This window comes from Nyctibius grandis, chromosome 5, assembly GCF_013368605.1.
Source record: "Nyctibius grandis isolate bNycGra1 chromosome 5, bNycGra1.pri, whole genome shotgun sequence".
NCBI lineage: Eukaryota > Metazoa > Chordata > Aves > Nyctibiiformes > Nyctibiidae > Nyctibius > Nyctibius grandis.
In genome coordinates, this window is record NC_090662.1 from 29,516,833 (window position 1) to 29,536,778 (window position 19,946).

Here is a 19,946-nt window from a genome sequence, read left to right on the forward strand (position 1 = left end):
CATCCCCCAGCTGAAAATTTACTGGGAATTTGTCAATTTAGTAGACCCAGAGCTACTAATCCTCTCTGGGAATGAGAATCTTCCAATTACTGAGTCTCTTCTTTCTGGAGTGCCCATTGCTTGCACAAGGACTTCCTTCCTCCTCTGCACAAATAAATTAGGAGAACATGCAAGGAATGAGTTCAAGACCTTCTACCAGTAGTCCCACAGTTCAGTTAAGTTTTGTCAAAGTAATATCTAGCTAATATTAAGATAAAGAATCACTGAGTTTGTACTCTAAGTAATGCTACCACAGATGAAAATTACATAAAAATAATACTGAAAGGGCATAGACTGTTACTCAAACTAGTAGCTGTCACAGAGAACTATGCAGAATTCCACACTATTGCTGTTAAACGTCTGAAGTAGTAGCTGCTGTGTTGTTAGCAAAACGTTATTGCAATAGTTAATATTTACAGAGTCATTCTCTTTAAACGTTTACTAATTCTGATTCTCCTCCCAAGAATATTACGTTCCCAACATCAAAGCCCTTATATATTTGCTGATTCAGTTTTTTGGTCTGAAACAGAGGAGACTGAACCAGTTAAAATATTCTGGAATATTCTGGCAACCATGTTTGATTAAAAATTTTTAGCTATACATATATAAGTCCCACACAATACAAAATGTGAGGTATAGATAAAAATACAGAAGAAATTCAGACAACTAATGAAATCTATTTAATACCAGAAGTAATGAGAAGTAATGAGAAGTAATGAGAGAAGATTAAAAGTCAGCTGATGAATAAAACAAGCTGAAGTCTGAATGTAAGTACGGCCAGCAAGGAGGGTGGCTGAAGACAGATCGAAAGTGTATTAAGGAAGTTCTATTATTCAGAGCAAAACCAGGTTCTTACAAGAATATATTTACTGCATCCAGTGATTGCTATCCTTACTATTCACTGTCTTTTTAACAGGCATGTTTAGTATAGGCTGACATGCAAGTACACAGAGCTAGGCTAACATGCAGATTAGGTATTTAGTTTAGAGTTGGCTTTTAGTGCTTGTTCTGATGCCCCTTGTGATACAGAAAATTATTCTGAGCTGTTTTCCCAGCTTAAGCCATTCTATAATTGCCTCCTGCATGTAAAATGAGCACTGCATAGCAATGAGGAAAAGATGTTGGGAACTGCTCCCACCAGAGTAAGTAAAAGCATACTGATATTTGGCAAATATGGGTGACAGCCAGGACCTGACATACTGTCAACCAAAATGAAGACCCTGCTTAGCTGAAAAATGAAGACAGACTTCAAGGTCACAAATGAACTGGAGCAAGAAGGAAGTTAAAAAGAAGAGGGAGAGTCCACATCAACAATAACATCTGATTTACAGTTCCAGGAAAATACATAAGGAGACATCACCTGCTATGAGCTTCTGCATGATCAGCATGTTCACATTCAAAATTGCTATCAGGTACATTGGCTGCAAGGCTCTTCTGCACGGCGAGGTTTTTGAAAGGTTTTTTTTTTGTATTACTAGGGTCTATCAGGCCTGTTACTGACTTTTTAAAGAGAGGTGGCCTTTGAGCAAAGCAGCAGCATGCAGGTTGCATTTGAAGTGTCTGTTGTGACATTGTAAATTGTGCACGAGATGGTGCAGAGAAAATGGAAGAAAAAACAACCCCAACCAATCTCAAACTTTGAAAGCTGAACCACGACAAACAAATCACAATTGTCAAATACTTTTAATACACTACCGTTTATTTAGTAAGGAATCTATAGATAGTAGCATCACCAGTTAGAAACAACTCTCTTGCACTGCATCGGGTCAATTGTAAAAAGTTACGCTTAGTTGTCTTTAAAGTTCAGCAGCTAGGGATATAAATTCTACTAGAAAGCCCACGTTCTGTAACATGTCTGAGCCAAACAAAGAAAATTACGGAAGCTTGATCCTGGATATGGAGGCTAGAGTGCTGAGGACTGGTAGACCCATACAGATACAAAGAAGATAGACGACAATGCCATAAAGTCTACTTTCCTCTGCAGGCAGAAAGTGACATGAGAAATCTTCAGGCCACTGATCAGAAAACTGAAAACTCTGTAAATATAAGTTACAATTCAATAAGAACTGACATGGCTACAAAAATATTTAATTACTACATCCAGTAAATGTTATATCTTTACCAAATTAAATTAAACAGACATTTGGTATATGCAAGTAAATCCAAAATAAGCACATAAAGCTAAGCCTTTATATAGGGGTATATATTACAGTTGACTCCATTTTAGAATCTTTTGTTCTAGGGAGGCTGTGTGAAAGGAAAGGTTTTTGCATTTCTATCAAGTTTACAGAACTGGATGTTTCTTTCATAAGAGTTCATTTAAAATGTTCAGTCAGCTCTATACCAGAGTTCCTCATTGTTAATAACCTGACTTTTATAATACTTTTATGCAAACAGGTTGTCATATTTTACAGACAAGCAACTAAAATCCAGAAAAAAACAGCTGTTAAAAATGTCATAAGTGCATAATCAAAATATGCAGACCATATGGGTTTTTTATAAGTGCAATTTTTATAGTACTTAGTGTGTTCTAAGCACAGCTCTAGCTAACCTGCAAGCTCCCAACATGGTAAAAGTTACCTTACACATTGCATTGCATAAAAAAAAAAAAGAAAAAAAAAGAAAAAAAGAAGAAATGCTTAACTGTCTGATTAAGTTCTGATTGAGTAAAATCTTCGTTAAAATGAACTTCCCAAAAATTACACTTTCACGCTGTCACGGGCGCAAGGACTACACTCACCATTCCGTACTATCACCTGCCTCTTCTCTGAGACCAGACTTTTTCCCTTCTGTTCTCTTCCATTCAGTGGAAGACCAAATTCATTTCAGACTGGGACAAGGTCTGCACTGAACTCAAAGAGCAGTTTTGTCTGTGGATGAAATACAGAATGTTATTTCTCATCCCTTCTTCAAAGAGTTTCATGTGAACCCTGTGATGGAGGAGACATCATCCATGAAATCCAACTACAACCCAAACCACAATTCTGAAACTGAAATGCCCGTATGTAGCCGGGTGGGAGGGAGCAGGGTGAAAGTTTAGCTCATGGTGCACAGCTTCTGTTCAACCTCCCCCACGTTACTGCCACCACCATAGGCTTTGGCCACGTAACAGCGCATGCCCACACACATAAGCGATGTAACAGACTGCTATCAGGTTAGGTGTACTGGTGATGAGAGAAGTTAGAGAAAGAAAATCTTGATTTTACCTTGGATTTAAACACATTTACCAGTCATGTATCTAGAGAAACAACTTCACACGTAGCCCTGCTGCGTTACCTAACACCCCTACAAACAGCTGAGCCACCAGTAACCCACTTTACCTCCCCATACACTTATAACCCTAAAAAGCATCTGCTTCTTTTACCTGGGGCTGTAGCGTTCTCCCGGACCGGGCTCCGCCCGTCACCCCGCAAACTTCAGCTGCCTCGCCCAGAAACCGACGGCTGAAGCAGCGGCGGCCTCCGGCGCTGTGAGGAGACCCGCCGCGCTCAGGGACACCGCCGGGGGCGGGGCGGGGGCGCGACGCACCCCTCACGCGACGGGCCGCGAGAGCCCTCGCGACACAGCCGCGCGCGCGCGCACACAGCGCCGCCGCGCCCTCGTGCGCGGGAAAGCGGCGCGGCCGCCGCGGACCACGTGACCCGGCGGCGCCATGGCCGCCGCGGCGTGGGGATGCCGCGTCGTGGCGGGGGGCGACGAGGAGGGTGACAGCGACGAGGACGGCTGGGATATCGGCGCCGTGCAGCATGAGCCGCAGGTGAGGCCAAGCCTCGCCGCTCCCGGCGCCCTCGAGCTGGGGCCTGCGGCCAAGCGGTCTCAGGGTGGGGTAACGTGAGGGAGATGGCGTCGGCCTGAAGCCGCGGTGCGGGGAGTGGGGCTCGGTGGGTCTCACTGAGGAGGGCGGCCTGGGGAGGGGCTGCGGCTGGTGCCTCCTCTGTGATTATTCCCTAGCAGGGTGGTGTACTCTCAGTCCGGGAGTAAATAAAACCTAAATTTTGGAGGTTTGTCTTCTTATGTAAAACCTTGATGTTTATTTAAAACACTTTTCTCCCCCCTTAATAACAGACCTTAGTCTCTATTTCAACATGAGAGTAAATTTGAAAGTGACCAGAGGCCTATAGAGAGGTTTTATATCTTACATTTCTGAGACTGTTTCTTGCTAACATGAAGATTTAAGTGATTTTATTGAATCTAATAGGTGTGAGGCATCTGATAGTGTGAGGTAGAGGGATATCTGCAAGGCTTTTTAGCCCTTAGTTTGTCTCATGGCTGGTGGAAGTAACTGAATGCTTGCGGTACTTGTGCTAAAGGTTATAGTCAGTCTTTCAGGGGCCTTGATCTTTCAGTCAAGGTTCCCATCCAAAGAGATGCGTTATTAGGAAATTATTGGCTGAGTAGAACAAAAGTAGAGCTAAACTTTTATATTGGCTGTTTCCCACCTTTGGTTTTCTAGACACTAAGCACCTATTAAAATCTTTATGAAAGTTGTTGGAAAGATAGCCTACAATGTACTGGGGAAAATTGTATAATTCTGAGTTCTCATGTTATGACTTAAAGACTTATCATGAAATATGACTTCTCTTCTTTTCATACCCAGTTCTGTCCGCAAAGGACTAGCGAGTAGTTTTCAACTTACTGGTGTATTTAAGTGTTTTGTATAATCTAGATAATGCCAGCAGCAATTTTCAGCTGCATCTGCAACTTTAATAGAGAATAAATCTGTGATGCTTCTGAAAGGAACTTGAATCAGGCAACTGTCTGATGCTTAAACTAGTCTTTTGGTCAGAGCATTTTTCAGCCAAATCATTTATAATGCAGCAACACAAATATCTCTGCGACCACAGGAGTAGGAGGAAAGAGGAACGGTGACCTTTCTGGCAGTGGATTCGTGCTGGATTAAGCCAGACAGTCATTGAGCTACATTGCCCCAAACTGTAACTTTTATGTCTGATGCTATTAGATATATTTTTTAATGCCATGCTTTGCAGCATGTGAAATGTACAAAAAGGTAAAGAAATGTGTTGTGACTTTTTCTAGCACCAGAAGATGAAAAGGAATCTTAACTGAAATCAAATACCATTAAGAAAAAATGAGAGCAGCACAGGAGGATAGCAAGTCTGTTGAGAAAGGTTCCATTCTCTGAAAATGTAAATACCTTCTTTCCGAAAAATTAATTTTAAAACTTGTGTTTTACAGTAGAGCCTAAACAGGTCTACAGAGATGGAAGAAGGAAAGTCTTACCTTGCTTCCACCCCGACTCCCACCCTGCTTTGTCCTTACAGAGGTCATTAGTTCTTTTATACTGACATTAAGCTGTAGTTTTACCTTGAAACAGTTACTAGGTTTTGACTTAACTTCTCCTTTCTTATCTAGCAGTTGGATCAAGTGTTGCAGGCAGAGAAGAATGAAGCATTAAAGAAGGCTCTGTTCCGTGGTGATGTGTCATTAATTGAAGAACTCTTAAACTCAGGTGAGGAAAGTCAGTTATGAAGTTGACTATTATTAATTGACCTTGGCAAGAATTCTAAAGCTTTGAAGTCTCTTGTTTCAAAAAAATGTGTCAGGTCCATGTAGGAATATGTGAATGTTGCCAATATGGGATATAAACTCTTATTTTAAAGAAGAAATTACTTTTCCGGTGACTCAGCATGCTGTATTCCAGCAAATTCCTTCTAATTTGTATTTATTTCGTCAGTCAGGAGCCCTGAAAATTGAGAAAACTATAACGTGTGAACTGTGAAATAAGGTGTGTGTTTGTTTTCAGATGTATCTTTAACCTGAAGATATCAATTACAAACACTGAATTTGAAGTGGTTTAAATTGAGAGCGAGAATTCAGTGGGTGGTCTTTGGTGTTGAAGGTTGCTGTGGGGGCAGGGAGAGGAGGGGAGATGAGGTTGGCTGTTTGTTTTAATGCTCCCCCAGTTTGGAAATTCGCAGCACTGTTAAGTTTCTGGTATGTGCCCTGTGTGATACTGCTGCCCTGGCAACATCAACTGGACAAAGGTTTTGTGATTCTGAAAGGTCTAATAGGGTTTATGTGGCATTTGTCACTAAAAAATAGCTTGTCTAAACACTAAAAGCCTTTCTCCCTGTTCTGTTACTCAGTATTTCTCTGTAATGTGTTTCTGGTTTTCAGTGTTAGGAGGATTGTATCACTTCTTGAAGCATCCAGGGCAATCAAAAACTGCATAGCTGAGTTGACCTGCCTAGTGATAATTGTCAGGAAGTTCTGCTTCGGCAAGCAAGCTGAATATAGTAGCCAAGAGCTTGTTCTCTGAGGAAAATCTGTCTTATGGCTGGAATAAAGTAGTTTCCTAGTTAGCAAGAGTTTTTCTGGGTTTTAAAACAATGACATTACTTGCCCTTTCAGAACAAGACTGTTTCTCACCACAGGGGGGGAATGGTTTTCTTTTTAAACTAAGTAAAAACAATTGTACAGGCTGAAACACAGAGGTGTAATACTGAGTGGAATACATCTTCTGTCTTGCTTTGAGAAAATATGTTCTTATTTATAGGTAGAGTTTTTAGTGATGTCTGTGCATCAGATTGCTTAATTGTTTTGTTACAGCCATCCATTTTCAATTGCTTCTATTTCAGTCAAACAGCAATACTTCACTTTCCGTGTTGATACCTGCTACATAATGAGCAGTTCTATGCTCTTGGAAGATGATGATAAGTATCTATAAGAATATAAGGTCAGGCCAAAGATTCCTGTAGTCTAGTGCCCTGTCCCCTGAAATGCACAAGGCAGTATCACAAGAGAATCTGTTGTTTCCTGGAAATATGATTAACAGCAAATTTTGACCCATCCAGTACTGTCCCTGCAGAACAGTAGAACACAATGCCTCTCTAACAGGGACGTGTTTCTGAAAAAAGGTAACATTGTCCTTCAGAGGATTGGTGCTCAGTCAGATTAAATCTTTGCCTCCAAAGTTGCCTTTAGTGTATGTTCAGTAGAGCTTGTAGGAGGCTCGCTACCAGCACTTGACCAAACTCAGGGTTTGTGTTGGAAGTGGATTTCCTAGCAACAGTTGGGGCCATTCTTTCAGGTGGAGCAAGAACATGATGTCTACTGGCTTGCTTAGCCATTGCTTTAAGAATCTTTGGTGCTGAGGTGGTTTTACAGAGCTTCTTTAGGAGATGGGCAAGCACAATGTCTTCTCTTACCCTTCCTATAAAATGGCAACATACTAAGAATAAGTTTAGGAAGTGCATGTCACAAAAAGTAATGCAAGCAAGTAGCAGGTTCAAAGGATGACCTGGGCATTTGGGTCTGCTTTGGGAGTAAAATACTTAACACCATATAATTCATGTGTTCATTTTCCTCAAATGGAATTAAAAGTTACGAGCTCATGGCAGTTTAGCCCAATCAGATACAGCTACAGTCAAATCCTCTCTCCTGTTTTCGTTCAGCAGTCTGTTCCAGTCTTATCTTTTCATGAGTGCTGGAGCTCATCTGATCTTTTGTGAGCCAGTTCAGGGAATTAAAGTAGTAGTAAACTATGGGAGTGGGGGAGTGGGGGTGAATACTTTTTCAGCCAATTTAGGACTCTGAACTGTGAGTCAAATGAGAACCATAGCTGGCCCAGCAGTGGGAGACATCGGCAGCTCTGATATAACTCGTCTTTAAGGTATTGTGGAACCACAGCACAAAGTGATGACAGACTTAAAAGAAATCAATACTTCTATTAGAGAGAAGTCTTCTAGAATCAAGCATTTTAGAACTTTTTCCTCAGATAAACTGGGTCTGAATGTGAACAGATTCTGATACTAAGAGCTGTTCTTAAATGAAATGTGTCTTTCAAGACCTCATTTTTTTGGTGTCAAATATGGAATTATTTAGCATAAAAAGCTATATGTAGAGGTTGGTCGTAGTTCTTCGGGCATTACCTCGTTAACCTTTTTGAATTTGAGGTTACATTTTTCTGTATAAAAGCAGCCTTTCTACCATAGCTGTTATTACCTGCAGTCAACAAAGTATCTGAAGGAGATACTGGATAAACTGTAGTAATCACAGAAAGAACATAATTCTTCCTTTGCTGTTCTTTTGCTTCACCATTATTCACAAGCTTCATATAGTTTCTGCTGTAGAGCTCATATGGGACCAGAATGTATTTCTCCCCATTCCTGGTTAAAGAGGAGGGTATTTATCTGTAACTCAGGTAGTAAGAAAGAATGTTGTATCTGCTTTGCCTCCTAGACGTAATTTGCGAGGTTATGTGACTGAAAAGCTCCTCTGCTCATGCCCAGAAAGGAGCACAGAGAGGTAATGGCGGGTGGGAGTCCAAATAATACCCTGACCTAGCTTCTCCCAAGCCCATCATGGAAGCCATCAGCCCATCACAGGCCCATCTCCACTAGCCCAGAGAGCAGAGAGGCCCAAGGGTGGACGGGAACCCAAATTACAGGCTCAGAGGAAAGGACCCCCAGGGCTGTCATAAGGCCCTTATGCCTGGGTGCCAGCGACTGTAGAGACTGGAGTGAGTGAAAGGATGTGCCAGCCACAGGAGTGGGACCAGGGGTCAGAAGCCTGTGTGTCCGTGATGCCAGCAGCTGGAGGAGATATATCTATCCCAAAGAGGAGCGGGATGAGACCATTGGTGCTGTCTGTGTTCACGAGTGTTGTGTCTGTCCGTGTTGATTGGTGTGGCCAGTGGTGTATGTATGTGCCTGCTGGGAATACACACTCAGCATCGATGCTGGTTGGACCTGGGGGCGTGGAGGTGCCTCTCTCTGGCTGTTGGATCTGGCTTTATTTTTCACTAAAATTTTTTTTCTAGGCTTCAGTGTTGCCTTACACAAATTCTTAAGGGCCATTTTAAATGCTAACCTAATGCTGCTTACTTCAAGAACAGCTCGTGTAATGAGAGAGCCTGAGTAGTAACCGAGGGGAGACATTTCTGGTTCAGTCAACAACTCCTGTAGCCCTGCAGCCAAGAAGCAACATGACTGTTACTTTCAGTTGTCGTTTCTTTGTCTTCCTCTGAGACTCTAGCTGTGTCGCAGAACACCGCCTTGAGATCCTGCCGACTATTTGTTGCAGAGGAATGTTTAGATAGAAGTGTGACTTAATGGAGTTTGATGGCAAGGTTCGCTCTATTAGTTACTACATGGAGGAAACATAGAGGGAAAATGGGGTTAGAATCAGTGTAGAATGATTAACACAGGGAGTGGAGGTGCAGAAAGATAAGGGAGACCCTCCCATTGAGTCACGAGGTTCAGCATGGACCCCCTTGCTTTCTAAACTCCTTCTCAGAGTGGAGTCTGGGTGCAGCTGGATCCAAACTTAGTCCCAGACTTGGTCAACAGTTTATGTCGAAGATATACAAAGGGTGAGGGATTATACATGTTTATAGCTAAAGGATTATATATGCACACCTGATTCTTTATATCACTTAGCTCAGATTTCAGTTTCACGCTCGTTCCCACTTCACTTACCTTCTGTCTGGGCATCTGGTGTTAGTTCGGTCTGAAGTTTGAACCCAAGGTTTCCCGAAGCAGCCTCTCAGGCATCAAATATTATAAAATAAATAATTTAAGAGAGTGGTACAGCAGCATGGTCAGCTTATGTCTCCAGAGAGGGGCCAAAAAGGAGAGACAACAAAGAAATCCCCAGGCAATTATACACCTACAGACTATTCACCCGCCCCTCAAGCAATGGTTTAGTGCAGTAGTAATATTTGGGTCTGGGGCCTTCTTGTTCCTCATTGGATTCCTTCACTGTCTTCAGACAGGCTGTTATCTTGTCTAGTTGCAGCTGCTGTTGATGGTTTGTAGCCTTGAAGCCTCCGTATCTTCTGATTTGCGCTGGCTCTGGAGGCCCTGTTTAGACTAAGTAGGTACATGTTCAGTAAACCTAAGTGGAAATTTACAGCTTGCAGCCTAAGGCTTCAGCAAATCTGTCTACTCATGCTAAGTAAGTAAAGCTAAGCAAACAGCATACTAAATCACACAACATTATAACTCTAAGTGATTAATTCTATTGAAAACGTAGTTATTTAAGCTAAACAACTGATATCTGAACATTGAGAGGCGTCCCTGCTAAAGGGGAGAGTTGCCTGACACTCAGTCCAGTTGCCATCCCAGGAGAATTCAGATTGGGCTCATCCAGCGATCTGTCGTCGGTAAAAGATCTCATTGCTTTGAGGAGCAGCCTTGAGAGGCGTCCCAGCTCAAGGGGAGATCATTGCCACACTGCCTAGTAGGGCGAACTCAAAGAAGTCTCGCTTAGGCTGTTGTATTTATGGGATAAAGTAGTTGGCTCATAGTCAAAGTCACATACAATGTGAAAGGTATGCACGAGACTCCTTGTACCCACAACTTATCAGTGTTCACTGTGTTGCTCTGCTTCTTTGTGGGTTTCCTAGAGGAGTTCTTGGCCCAGCTACAGCTGAGGCCTTTACCTCCTTTGGAGCCTGTACCAAACTGCTGCTGGTTTGGTTAAGGGGGGTCCAGTGCATTCGTCACAAGCTGGTTTGCATCGTGACTTTCACACTGTATGGTACTTCAAGGCAGTCACTAAGGTGGCAGGAGACCATGCAGGACAAACAAGCTGTAACACAGCTTTGACATTTCATTGCCAAAAAGACGATTCTACTTCTAGAACTTAGAAAAAGTACCAGCATCATGGCAGATACTGTCTGCTATATGTGAAAAGAAAGCAGCGAGGAAAATACCTTCTCAAGAGTTTTAATAAGTCTCTATATGCCTGCCAAGTAGATCTTTTGTCACTATTGTTTGGATGTGTATTGAAAAGCTCTAGATGGGAACTCTAGTTACATGGACTGCTTTTCTTCTTAAGAGGAAAACAGACTTCTTAAGGCTGAGAGAGTGCCAGCTTTTTGGTGTTCCTTTCCTACTAGTGTTACTTCAGTGAGCTGTTGGATATCAGACTTTCTAAATTCTTGAAGTAACTGGTCTACAAGGAAGTTCAGATATGACTGCTAAGGGACACTTGCTGGCTCCCCTTGTAGAACTTGGCTGTGGGCTTCAACTAAATGTTTTGTATACCACAGACAAACTGGCGTGCTGTGACGTTAAGGACTGCAGCTAGTATGTGTGTGTTACTAAGAAGATTTGATCATAAATTCTGTGGCTTGCAGGTGTTAGAGTGCTTCAACACCTGGCTTTCAGTGAATGTTACCTCTTTACTGATCGCTTCTGCAACTCCACTGATCTTAAACAGTTGAAGAATCAATCCCAGAGCAGTGACCTGTTACTCCCTCAGCTTTAATGACTTTATGTTGCTACACTGAGCACATCTTTGACAAACTACCAAGGCAGGGAAAGTAAATACACATTTTGGATGAAAAGGTATGCATGTAGCTCGACTGTCACAAATTTCTTAGGACAGTTTTGGGTTTTTTCGGAGCTATCTCTTGTAAATAAGTATTTTTGATCATCCATAATCACTGTTGCAGTAATATGTAAGTAGCTGATGGAAACTGTTAAAGAGGAAGTAATATTTGAGGAAGGATTGAAGGAAAGATGATTCCTCTTATTGCAAAAATTATACGTAGAGTTTTTTATTTGAAAGTTGCCAGATGAGTATCTCAGTCTGGTATTTGGCTCTTGGTGAATTTGGGAGGGCTGTTTGGCCAACTTACTTCTAGCCACAAAGGAAGATATGGCTATTACAAAGAGCAACAAACAAATCTGGTGATTGTGACTGAATATTGCATAATCTTCTATTTCTTCTTTCTATTGAGATAAAGTTTTATAGTACTGAATGCAAACTGGTACCTGCTAGTTAACTGCCTTGTAAGACAGAATAAAAGGAGCTATGCAGCAGGAAAACTCTAGTCAATATGATCTTAATAGCATGACAAGCAAGTTGGTTCCACAGCAGTCCACTTGGCTTGGCAAGAGTCGACGTATTTAGTTTTGATTGAGGAAGGCTATTGTGCATAAGTGGAGAAAACAGATTCTGTGTACTGCTCTGAAATTATTTTTGCAGCTGAATTTATTACTTGCATTTTTTTAAAACGTAGTCTTCCTGCGGTACTTAACTTCTTGGATTCCTTGGTGTCAGTTCTAAAAGTTGTTTTCTGGTATTCTAGATAAAGGTGTATTAAAAAAATGAAAATGGTAAAGAAACTTCTTTCCTTAGGACTAAACGCAAACAGTGTGTAACCTTTTAATGATACATAGAAAGAGTAAAGTTTATAAAATGCATGTTTATTCTGGTGCAGTTTTATGATTTTAGTATCTTAAATTTTGGCAGGTATAAGCATAGAATCTAGCTTTCAGTTTGGATGGACTCCCCTGATGTGTGCTGCCAGTGTGGCTGATTTTGCAGTAGTGCGTCTTCTTCTGGACAGAGGTGCTAATGCATGTTTTGAAGTAGGTAAGATGTGAATGAAAAGTACTGGCCAGTAATGCTCAGTACCAGACATCGTCCTATCCTTATTCTCTTTTTACATATATAGGGGAAAAAAATCAAAGTTCACAACAGAACTGAAGCCTAGTCTGGCTTTCACGGTTTTGAAGTAAAAGTAGTTTTAAAGTAAAAATTGTGTTCTTGGAACTGATGTGAAATCAATTGGTGGATTTTCTTGTTCTTTCTCTCTCATTCTGTCTTTCCTCCTCACTTCCCAGTCCCCAAGTACTTTTTTAAAAAGGGTGTTTGGAAATACTTGTTTAAGAATTCTAGGATAAAGTTGTAGAGTTAAAACTTCCTTTATTTGATCCTGTTATGAAGTATGTACATGCAGAAACTAGCTAGAATCGCAAACAACAGGAAAAGCTTTCCAGTTAATGGGAAACTAATGTGGACTTCTCTAAAACAAGAGCACAATTTTTCAATTAAGTTAAAACTGTTCTTCAGTGTATTGCCAGATCACCTTTTTTCTGCAAGAATTCAGTGGAGCTTCTAAGTAATATCTGTTCCCGCATCAATTTTTATGGCTTAATAATAACTTTTTCCTACTTAAACTGTGGTTATTTTCCTTCTTTTGTGTTGGAAGATGTATCCAAGTTCAAGAAAAACCATCACAATACGGAAGAAACTGATGTGACACACAATACTGCTAAGTACATAAAAGCAGTGATCATATTTCCAGTAACTTACTGATATTTGTAATAGTAGTAGACTGAAATGCAGATGGTACAAATCTGGCTCTGAAAATTTTCTTGAACTTCTTAGCAGCTGATAAGTGTATGAGATTAGAGTAGATTGCCTGCACCAAAAGCAATCATGCCTTTGAATTATTGTCCTTGTAGCCAACTTCAGAGAACTTCATGTGGCTGCCTAGAGCTGTGGCTGCCTACAACTCATACCTGTTCCTTGTTTATGGCTTTAGAAAGCTATAAATGGGGCAGACACTGCTATGGGCAGCAGTTTTGGCTGACCAGTTAACCAACATACATGGCATTTTTTTCAGTGTGTGACCAATTGTGTTTGCCCTAAGTGGCACCTTGCTAGGGTCAGGTTTCTTGGCTTGTTTCTCATTAGTCTGTGTAGGGAAACAGTAGCTAAGGCATATGCGCAGCAGAGTACTGTCCAGCCAGGAACAGCCTTGTAAGTCATTGATTCAGGTCAGGCCACCTGTATTCAGTAAAGCTGTGCCATCCTAAAGTGGTATTAAATGTCACCAGTCCTGCTGCTTTTTTTACATCAGCAGGCAATCACATAAGTGATCCTGTACTAATTATCCTATAATGCTTATAATCCTAATAATAGCTATACTGTTAATCACCTTTTGTCACATTTCAGTCGTTCTTTGTAAGTGGTTACTTAATTTGACCCTTTTTGATAGTTGTGAAGAACAAGGAAGTAATGTAGCATTCACTGTGATGGGATCAGAATGCAGCATCCTCGAGTAAATTCGCTGGCTGAACATAAACTAATCTTTTTTGCAGTCTTCTACCAGTTTTTCTCTGCAAAAGAGAAACTTGAGAATTCTAAGGTGTTTCTTGCCCTTCTTCTCTTGCCCATGTGTATGAGCTATAGGTAGGCTAACAGAAATTAATTTCGCATTCTTTATCACTACCTGAAATACTGAATACAAATATAACTACAGGTTCTCCTAAATATCATTCCCAGATTAAATATCATTCCCAGATTAATGTTGCTTATCACTACCTTTGTTCAAAGTCCTGCCATCTTTCTGTTCATGTTGTTATTGATAACCAGGTTAAACACTTTGAGTAAAAATCTGCCAGCGTATCAAGTAATTTACTGGAATGTTGATTGCTTACTGTTCAGGAGTTTAAGTGACTCACTGAAACTTAATTTTTCATTTAACATACTGATTTATGTGTGTTAGAACATCTGCATAAGGTAGTTGAAAATTAAAGGTGGTATAGTAAAAAACCAGATTAAATGCAAAACTAAGGTCTTTGGTTGGAGGGGTGGGGGACAAGAAGTGAGAAATAAAGAGGGTAGAGCAGAGGGGTGTAAAGTACATAGCAAACTTCTCATGTTTAGATACAATAAAGTCTGACCTCAGTTGAAGAAAAGAGGTGTTGGTATATTCACGATCTTAAAATTTCTACAAGAAAGTTAGAAAATATGTTGTAACGCTTCATGGTATGGTCTGAAGTAGGTACGGCTAAAATTATGCTTGTTAAAACAAATCGTTAAAGGCATGTTTGAACTTGTGAACAAGTTTGTGCAATAAGCAAAATGGGCAGCTATTCAAATGGCAGTCTTCTGATTGACTCTAGGGCCAACTAACTCACTACAGTCCTCAAGGTGTGATGCTTCCCACATCTCTCTAGGGGAGCCATGGAAGAGTAGATCTCCCCTGTTCTGTGGGCAAACAGCAGTGGTGTACAATTCTGATTTGTGAGCGAAGGTGGCATGTAACACCCAGCTGGTTTCAGAGCTGGAGCAGATACACTGGTTCCTCCTGATGAATCTTTACGGACTGTGTAGATGTTCTTTAAATCCACATCTAAAAACATACTTTTAATTCTCCTTCTGCCACTATTGCACCATAGTAGTCTAGTTTAGTAAACTTAGTGCCTTCTCCTTAAGCCCTATAATAAAGCCTTGTTGCTTCAACTGTTCTGCGTATGGGCCTCTGTTCTCCCTAAAATTGATGTTGCTATGTTTTTATAATACATTTCATGCACTTTTTTTATCCATTGCAGTTAACTTCCTGTAAACTGTTTCTTCCCTTGGCTGTGTTGTGGGGAGGAACAGGGAGTGAATCTACTGGTATGGAACAAGATTTGAGAAACAAGCATCTATAGTCAAGCTCCTACTGGTTTTTTTTGGGTACCTAAGAAGTATCCTAAACTTCAGTAGGAGTAGATGCTTTACTGCTGCCATTCACTCTCATCTTTCTGAGTATATTCTCTTCTTAGATGCCTTTATCTTACCTGATAGTTCTAGTGACTTTCACTGGAAGCAAAACAAGTTTCTCACCCTTTTCTAAATATCTTAAGAGTATCAGAACCCAGTTAACAACTCTAGTAAATGTAAAGGCTTTTAAAGGAACTTCTGGATGAGCATGGTGTTTACATTTACATATGTAATTCTCTAACTGCAAGTTTCAAAACAGATAAGTACACTGTGCTGATGGCAGCATGTACTGCGCATGCTTCAGAGGAAAAGATCCTGAAGACTGTAGAACTGCTTCTATCAAGGAATGCTGACCCTAACCTTGCGTGCAGGTACCAAAAAACCCATGTCTGTGAATACAGCATAAAATTTAATATTAATATAGAGAGACATCTTTGTAGACATAGCTGGAGTTAAGATGACGTGTACTTCATTAGCTTTTGGTAACTTCACTGCTGTCTGTATAAGGAAAGATTAGTGTCCACATACTTATTTCTCCTAGTACAGTCATTCATCTGAGTAAATAAGACTATGATCAGTTTTATCAAATTTAAGTATGTTCCTTAGCTGAACAAGATATAAATTTAAGATAAAAACTGATCTTAATACTTTGGTTGACTGCAGTATAAGGGCAAGAAATACGTCCCCTGCCTTTCCCAAATCATATTGCCTCTTCCGTATAAGGATGTAAGTTAAATCAGTTAATTCTTTATTTAAATTCATGTTCTCCTTTGGAGATTTTTCTGGATATCTAGCTATATTACTTTCACAGACAGCCTCCTATGGGAAAAGAAAACTTCTCTTTAAATAAAATACATTTATTCCAGTGCAGTCTGGAATAATCCAGATTAAAAGGAGATTTGATCTCCTTTTAAAAACAGGTAGCAGCTTGTTTCTTTAATTACCACTTTGTGTCTTGGCAGTATGAAGCAGTGCATTGTGAGATGTCTGTAGTTGCATACTCTGATGCAATGTTTCACTTTGCATCAAAAAGAAAGACATTCTGGCCTGACCTAGGATAATCTGTCCTCCCTCTGCTGGAAAAAAATATATTGTTTGGGTCAGATGGAAACTGTTTTTCAACTAACTGAAATTAATTTTTTATATCACAGGTCTTTCACCACATTGCCTATGTGGACTGTGTAGCCCTCTAAAAAGAACAGAATTGGAGGCCTCTTGGTTCTCATTGGTAGAATTCAATTACTCTGGGCCCTGAACCTCACTGTGAGCATAGTAGTGACAGACAAGGAAGAAACATAGTTGTGCTGAAGTGCCACTGATGTCTGGTACCAAATTTTAATGCCATTCATTTATTCTTATCAGAGAGGCTAAAAATTGTTCATGAAAGAAGAGAAAGCTACAGACTCTGAAATAATAATATGTTGTTGCCATCGGATAGCTGGGTGTTAGGATAATCATTCTGCTTTAAAAAATGGGGGAAGTCTTTGCATTATTAAACTTTGTCCTTGGTGTTTGAAAATGTAAGCCAGAGTGCAAAGCTGCAGGTTTACATTTGGAAAGGCTTTTGGCTAAACTTTGGAAAAAAAAAGTTTGGATTGTGACACAAGAGATGGGAATTCTAAGGGCAAAACTTTATTTATAAACTTAGAGTATGTTATGTATAGTTGGTCTTTATATACAAATATTTATTTGCTATCTCTTTGTTTCCTAAGACCTTGTGCTAACATGAGTTATGCTTACATACATGAGATACAGTGTCCAGTTGTGTTTTTTTCACTTTTGCAATAGTAGTCTTTCTCAAGTGAAAACATAAATTAGGTGACAATCAGAGATGTCATGTTTGTACCAAACAGAATTTAGATGACAAGGTCTGGAGTTTTTTAAAAATCTTTGTGCTGCCTTTTTTTCTTTCCAGTATTTGACATCTGTGCATGCCATTCCGTCATTAGAACTGCTCGGGTAGCAGCTGCTGCTTCTCATGGGCTTCTCCCACTGTGTTCTGAAACAGGGGGATGAAATACATCAAACCAGCTTCTGTGAAGATAAAGGATCAAAACAGACCCTCTATGTGGCACTGGAGTCCCACTTCACTGGTTTCATTAGAGCAAGCAGGATGTTCTATAGGAGAGCATCAGAACTGTCACTGAGTTGACATTATTGGGAACGTGCTTCCTGTGTGATCAGCTTACAACACGTGTTGAGAACTAATCTTCACATTATTTGGCTGTCTCAGCACTTAAGGACCAGAATGATTTTAGGAAGCTTCTCTTTTGTCCACCACCAACTGGAATGTGTGTGAATGCAATGCAGAATACTTTAAGTTTGATGTAAGGTAGAGTTTGGTATTTAGCCTTTCTCTGCTGCGCTGTCAGGGCAGCCAGTAGGCTTTTTTATTTTCATGTTGTCTGGAGGTGATTTTTTTTTTGTCTAATTCATGAAGTGTGCATGGAACAGGGAAGGACTAGTGAGAAATAAACTGATTTTTGAAATGCAGTCTAGGAAAGAAGATGGGTTTAGGAGTGGGTAGGTAGATGGTTTCTTTGCAATAGCATAGAGTACTGAGGAGGAAGTATTCAGTAGAGTAACTTCCGATATTTTTGCTAAATCAAATTTGGGAACTGAATACTGGTGACTGTAAAAAGAGTTTTGTTAATGAGAACGTAACGTGTTAAACCATAAGTGCTAACTGGAGAGCTGTGAAAGACGGGAACAAGAAGTAAGGTAGTGGCTAGGTGAAACAAGAAGGCATTGTAAGACCTCCTCTGTATAGTCTTTGTAGAGCTATTATAGCCTGAGTGCTTCATTTAAGTGAATGCTACCTTGAGAAATTTGTTCTGCTTACCTTGTATTGTTGACCTCCCTCTTGCTCCAAAATGTGAATTATATACTTTATCCTTTTGTAAGGCCTGGAAATACTGAAGCACTCTTTTTTTTTTTTTTTTTTTTTTTTTAATGTCTTTTAACCTTCAGTGCTTTCTTAAAGGTACACTGGTTTTATTAACATTAAGCTGTGATTTTGTTATAGGCAGAAGGAAAAGGCATGAACAACTGACAACTAAATTACTGCTGCTACCATTACATGTCATAGGTTGTTTAGTAAATATGGATTTTAGTGATGACATCCTCCAAGTTCTTGTTTACATAAAGTAGAGTAAAAGAAAGCTAATGGCTTTGCTAGTAAGGAGAGTGTTTTGAGTTGATGTTTCATGCCAATAGCTCTTTGTTAGAAGAAGGTACAAATAGGTGAATGACTGAAAACCACTTTATTTTGACATAAGCTCTTTTGTCTGTTGTTCTGTGTGGGATATGTGGAGGTTTGTTTTTCTTTGTGTGGCTTTTTTTCCCCTCACTCTTAAAATTTCTAGCACAATTGAGTCCTGGTCAATGACCAAGTCTTCAGTGTTTCAGCTCTAAAATGGTTATGAATTTTGTGTAAGTTTAAAGAAGTCTTCAGAAAGTCTTCAGGTTTTTTTTTTCTTTTTTTTAGGGTGAGTATTGTAAGAACTAGACCTTTGTTTGTCTTTTGTCATTGTACAGATTAAAAGTTAAGATTGAAGCATACAGTCGTGTACATGAATGCATATACATGAAAATATAATCACTGCTCAGGTCTGGTATTAAGTTGCCTACGCATGTTCACTTATGCTTACATTCAGAGAACTTTTGAGGAGTATCAAAAATGCTTTCATGATTAAAGTTTTGGTCTGTTTTTCCCTCTTGAGAAGATGATAATGGAAGGGGGAAGTTTTCATCGCAGTGTTGCCCACTTCACAAGGTTGGTCTCTCTTTAGGTTGCGTAGTCAGAATAAAGCAATTGTGTAACACCTCCATTTTAGCAAGACATTTATTGCTACTGATAAGATAGTAAGTCTGCACTGCCACATAGTAATTTCAAAGACCTTGACATTATCATTGTGTGATAGTTAACTATGCCAAATGACAAACAGTACCTTTCAGTAAAGGTAAATAGCTTGGGAACAGTTAGTGCACTACAGTGCATTTTATGGCTGGGACAAAAAAATCAGGGAATTTAATACTGATTGAGTCAAGATCTTTGATCCACTTCAGAGAAAAAACATACCTTGTGGTGTTATGCTAAATTATACTTCATGCCTTTCAGAGAGTTTTTTACTCTAGCACTATGAACTGAGGACAGAAAGACTTAATTTATTATGCTGGTCAAACATCAGGACAATGGGACTAAATATAAAAAATCAGATGCAAAATTACATTTACCTAAGTACTGTTTTCATCTGGGCTATGCCCGTATATCTCTTCCTGCCTCTTATCCAAGTTAGGGAGAAGTCAAAAGCATGGTAAATGTGTGAGTTCTGTGAGTTTAGAAGAGAGAGTGGCTTTTGAATGTAAGTGTTGAGGCTTGTCCACCAGATCTTTTGGTAGGGGGAAGGAGTCTAGACACTGAAATAGATGATTGTACTTTTCCCAGCTAGTATTGACAGTATGGTGGTACCAACAGGCTTACAACTGTTGATCACAGTTTCTGGGCAGAGGTATAAAATACTCAGGGACAGTAGCGACATTAGGTGCTATTTTTAACAGAGGCATTCTGACAATGTACTGTGGTGCCTTGGAATGTCACCTTTGTGTGAAACAGAAACAAAACCTGCACGGAAATCCATTAGCATCATAACAAC

At 40.0% G+C, this 19,946-nt stretch overlaps 1 protein-coding gene across 1 annotated transcript in view; it reads left to right on the forward strand.

Annotated features, from left to right (window-relative positions):
• The first annotated feature begins 3,691 nt into the window (after positions 1-3,691).
• ASZ1 (ankyrin repeat, SAM and basic leucine zipper domain containing 1) overlaps positions 3,692-19,946 on the forward strand; it is a 42,473-nt gene continuing 26,218 nt past the window's right edge. Inside the window, exons 1-4 of the mRNA XM_068402148.1 lie at positions 3,692-3,796; positions 5,413-5,509; positions 12,265-12,387; positions 15,551-15,662. Coding sequence (XP_068258249.1) covers positions 3,692-3,796; positions 5,413-5,509; positions 12,265-12,387; positions 15,551-15,662 — 437 coding nt within the window. The remainder of the gene's footprint in view (positions 3,797-5,412; positions 5,510-12,264; positions 12,388-15,550; positions 15,663-19,946) is intronic.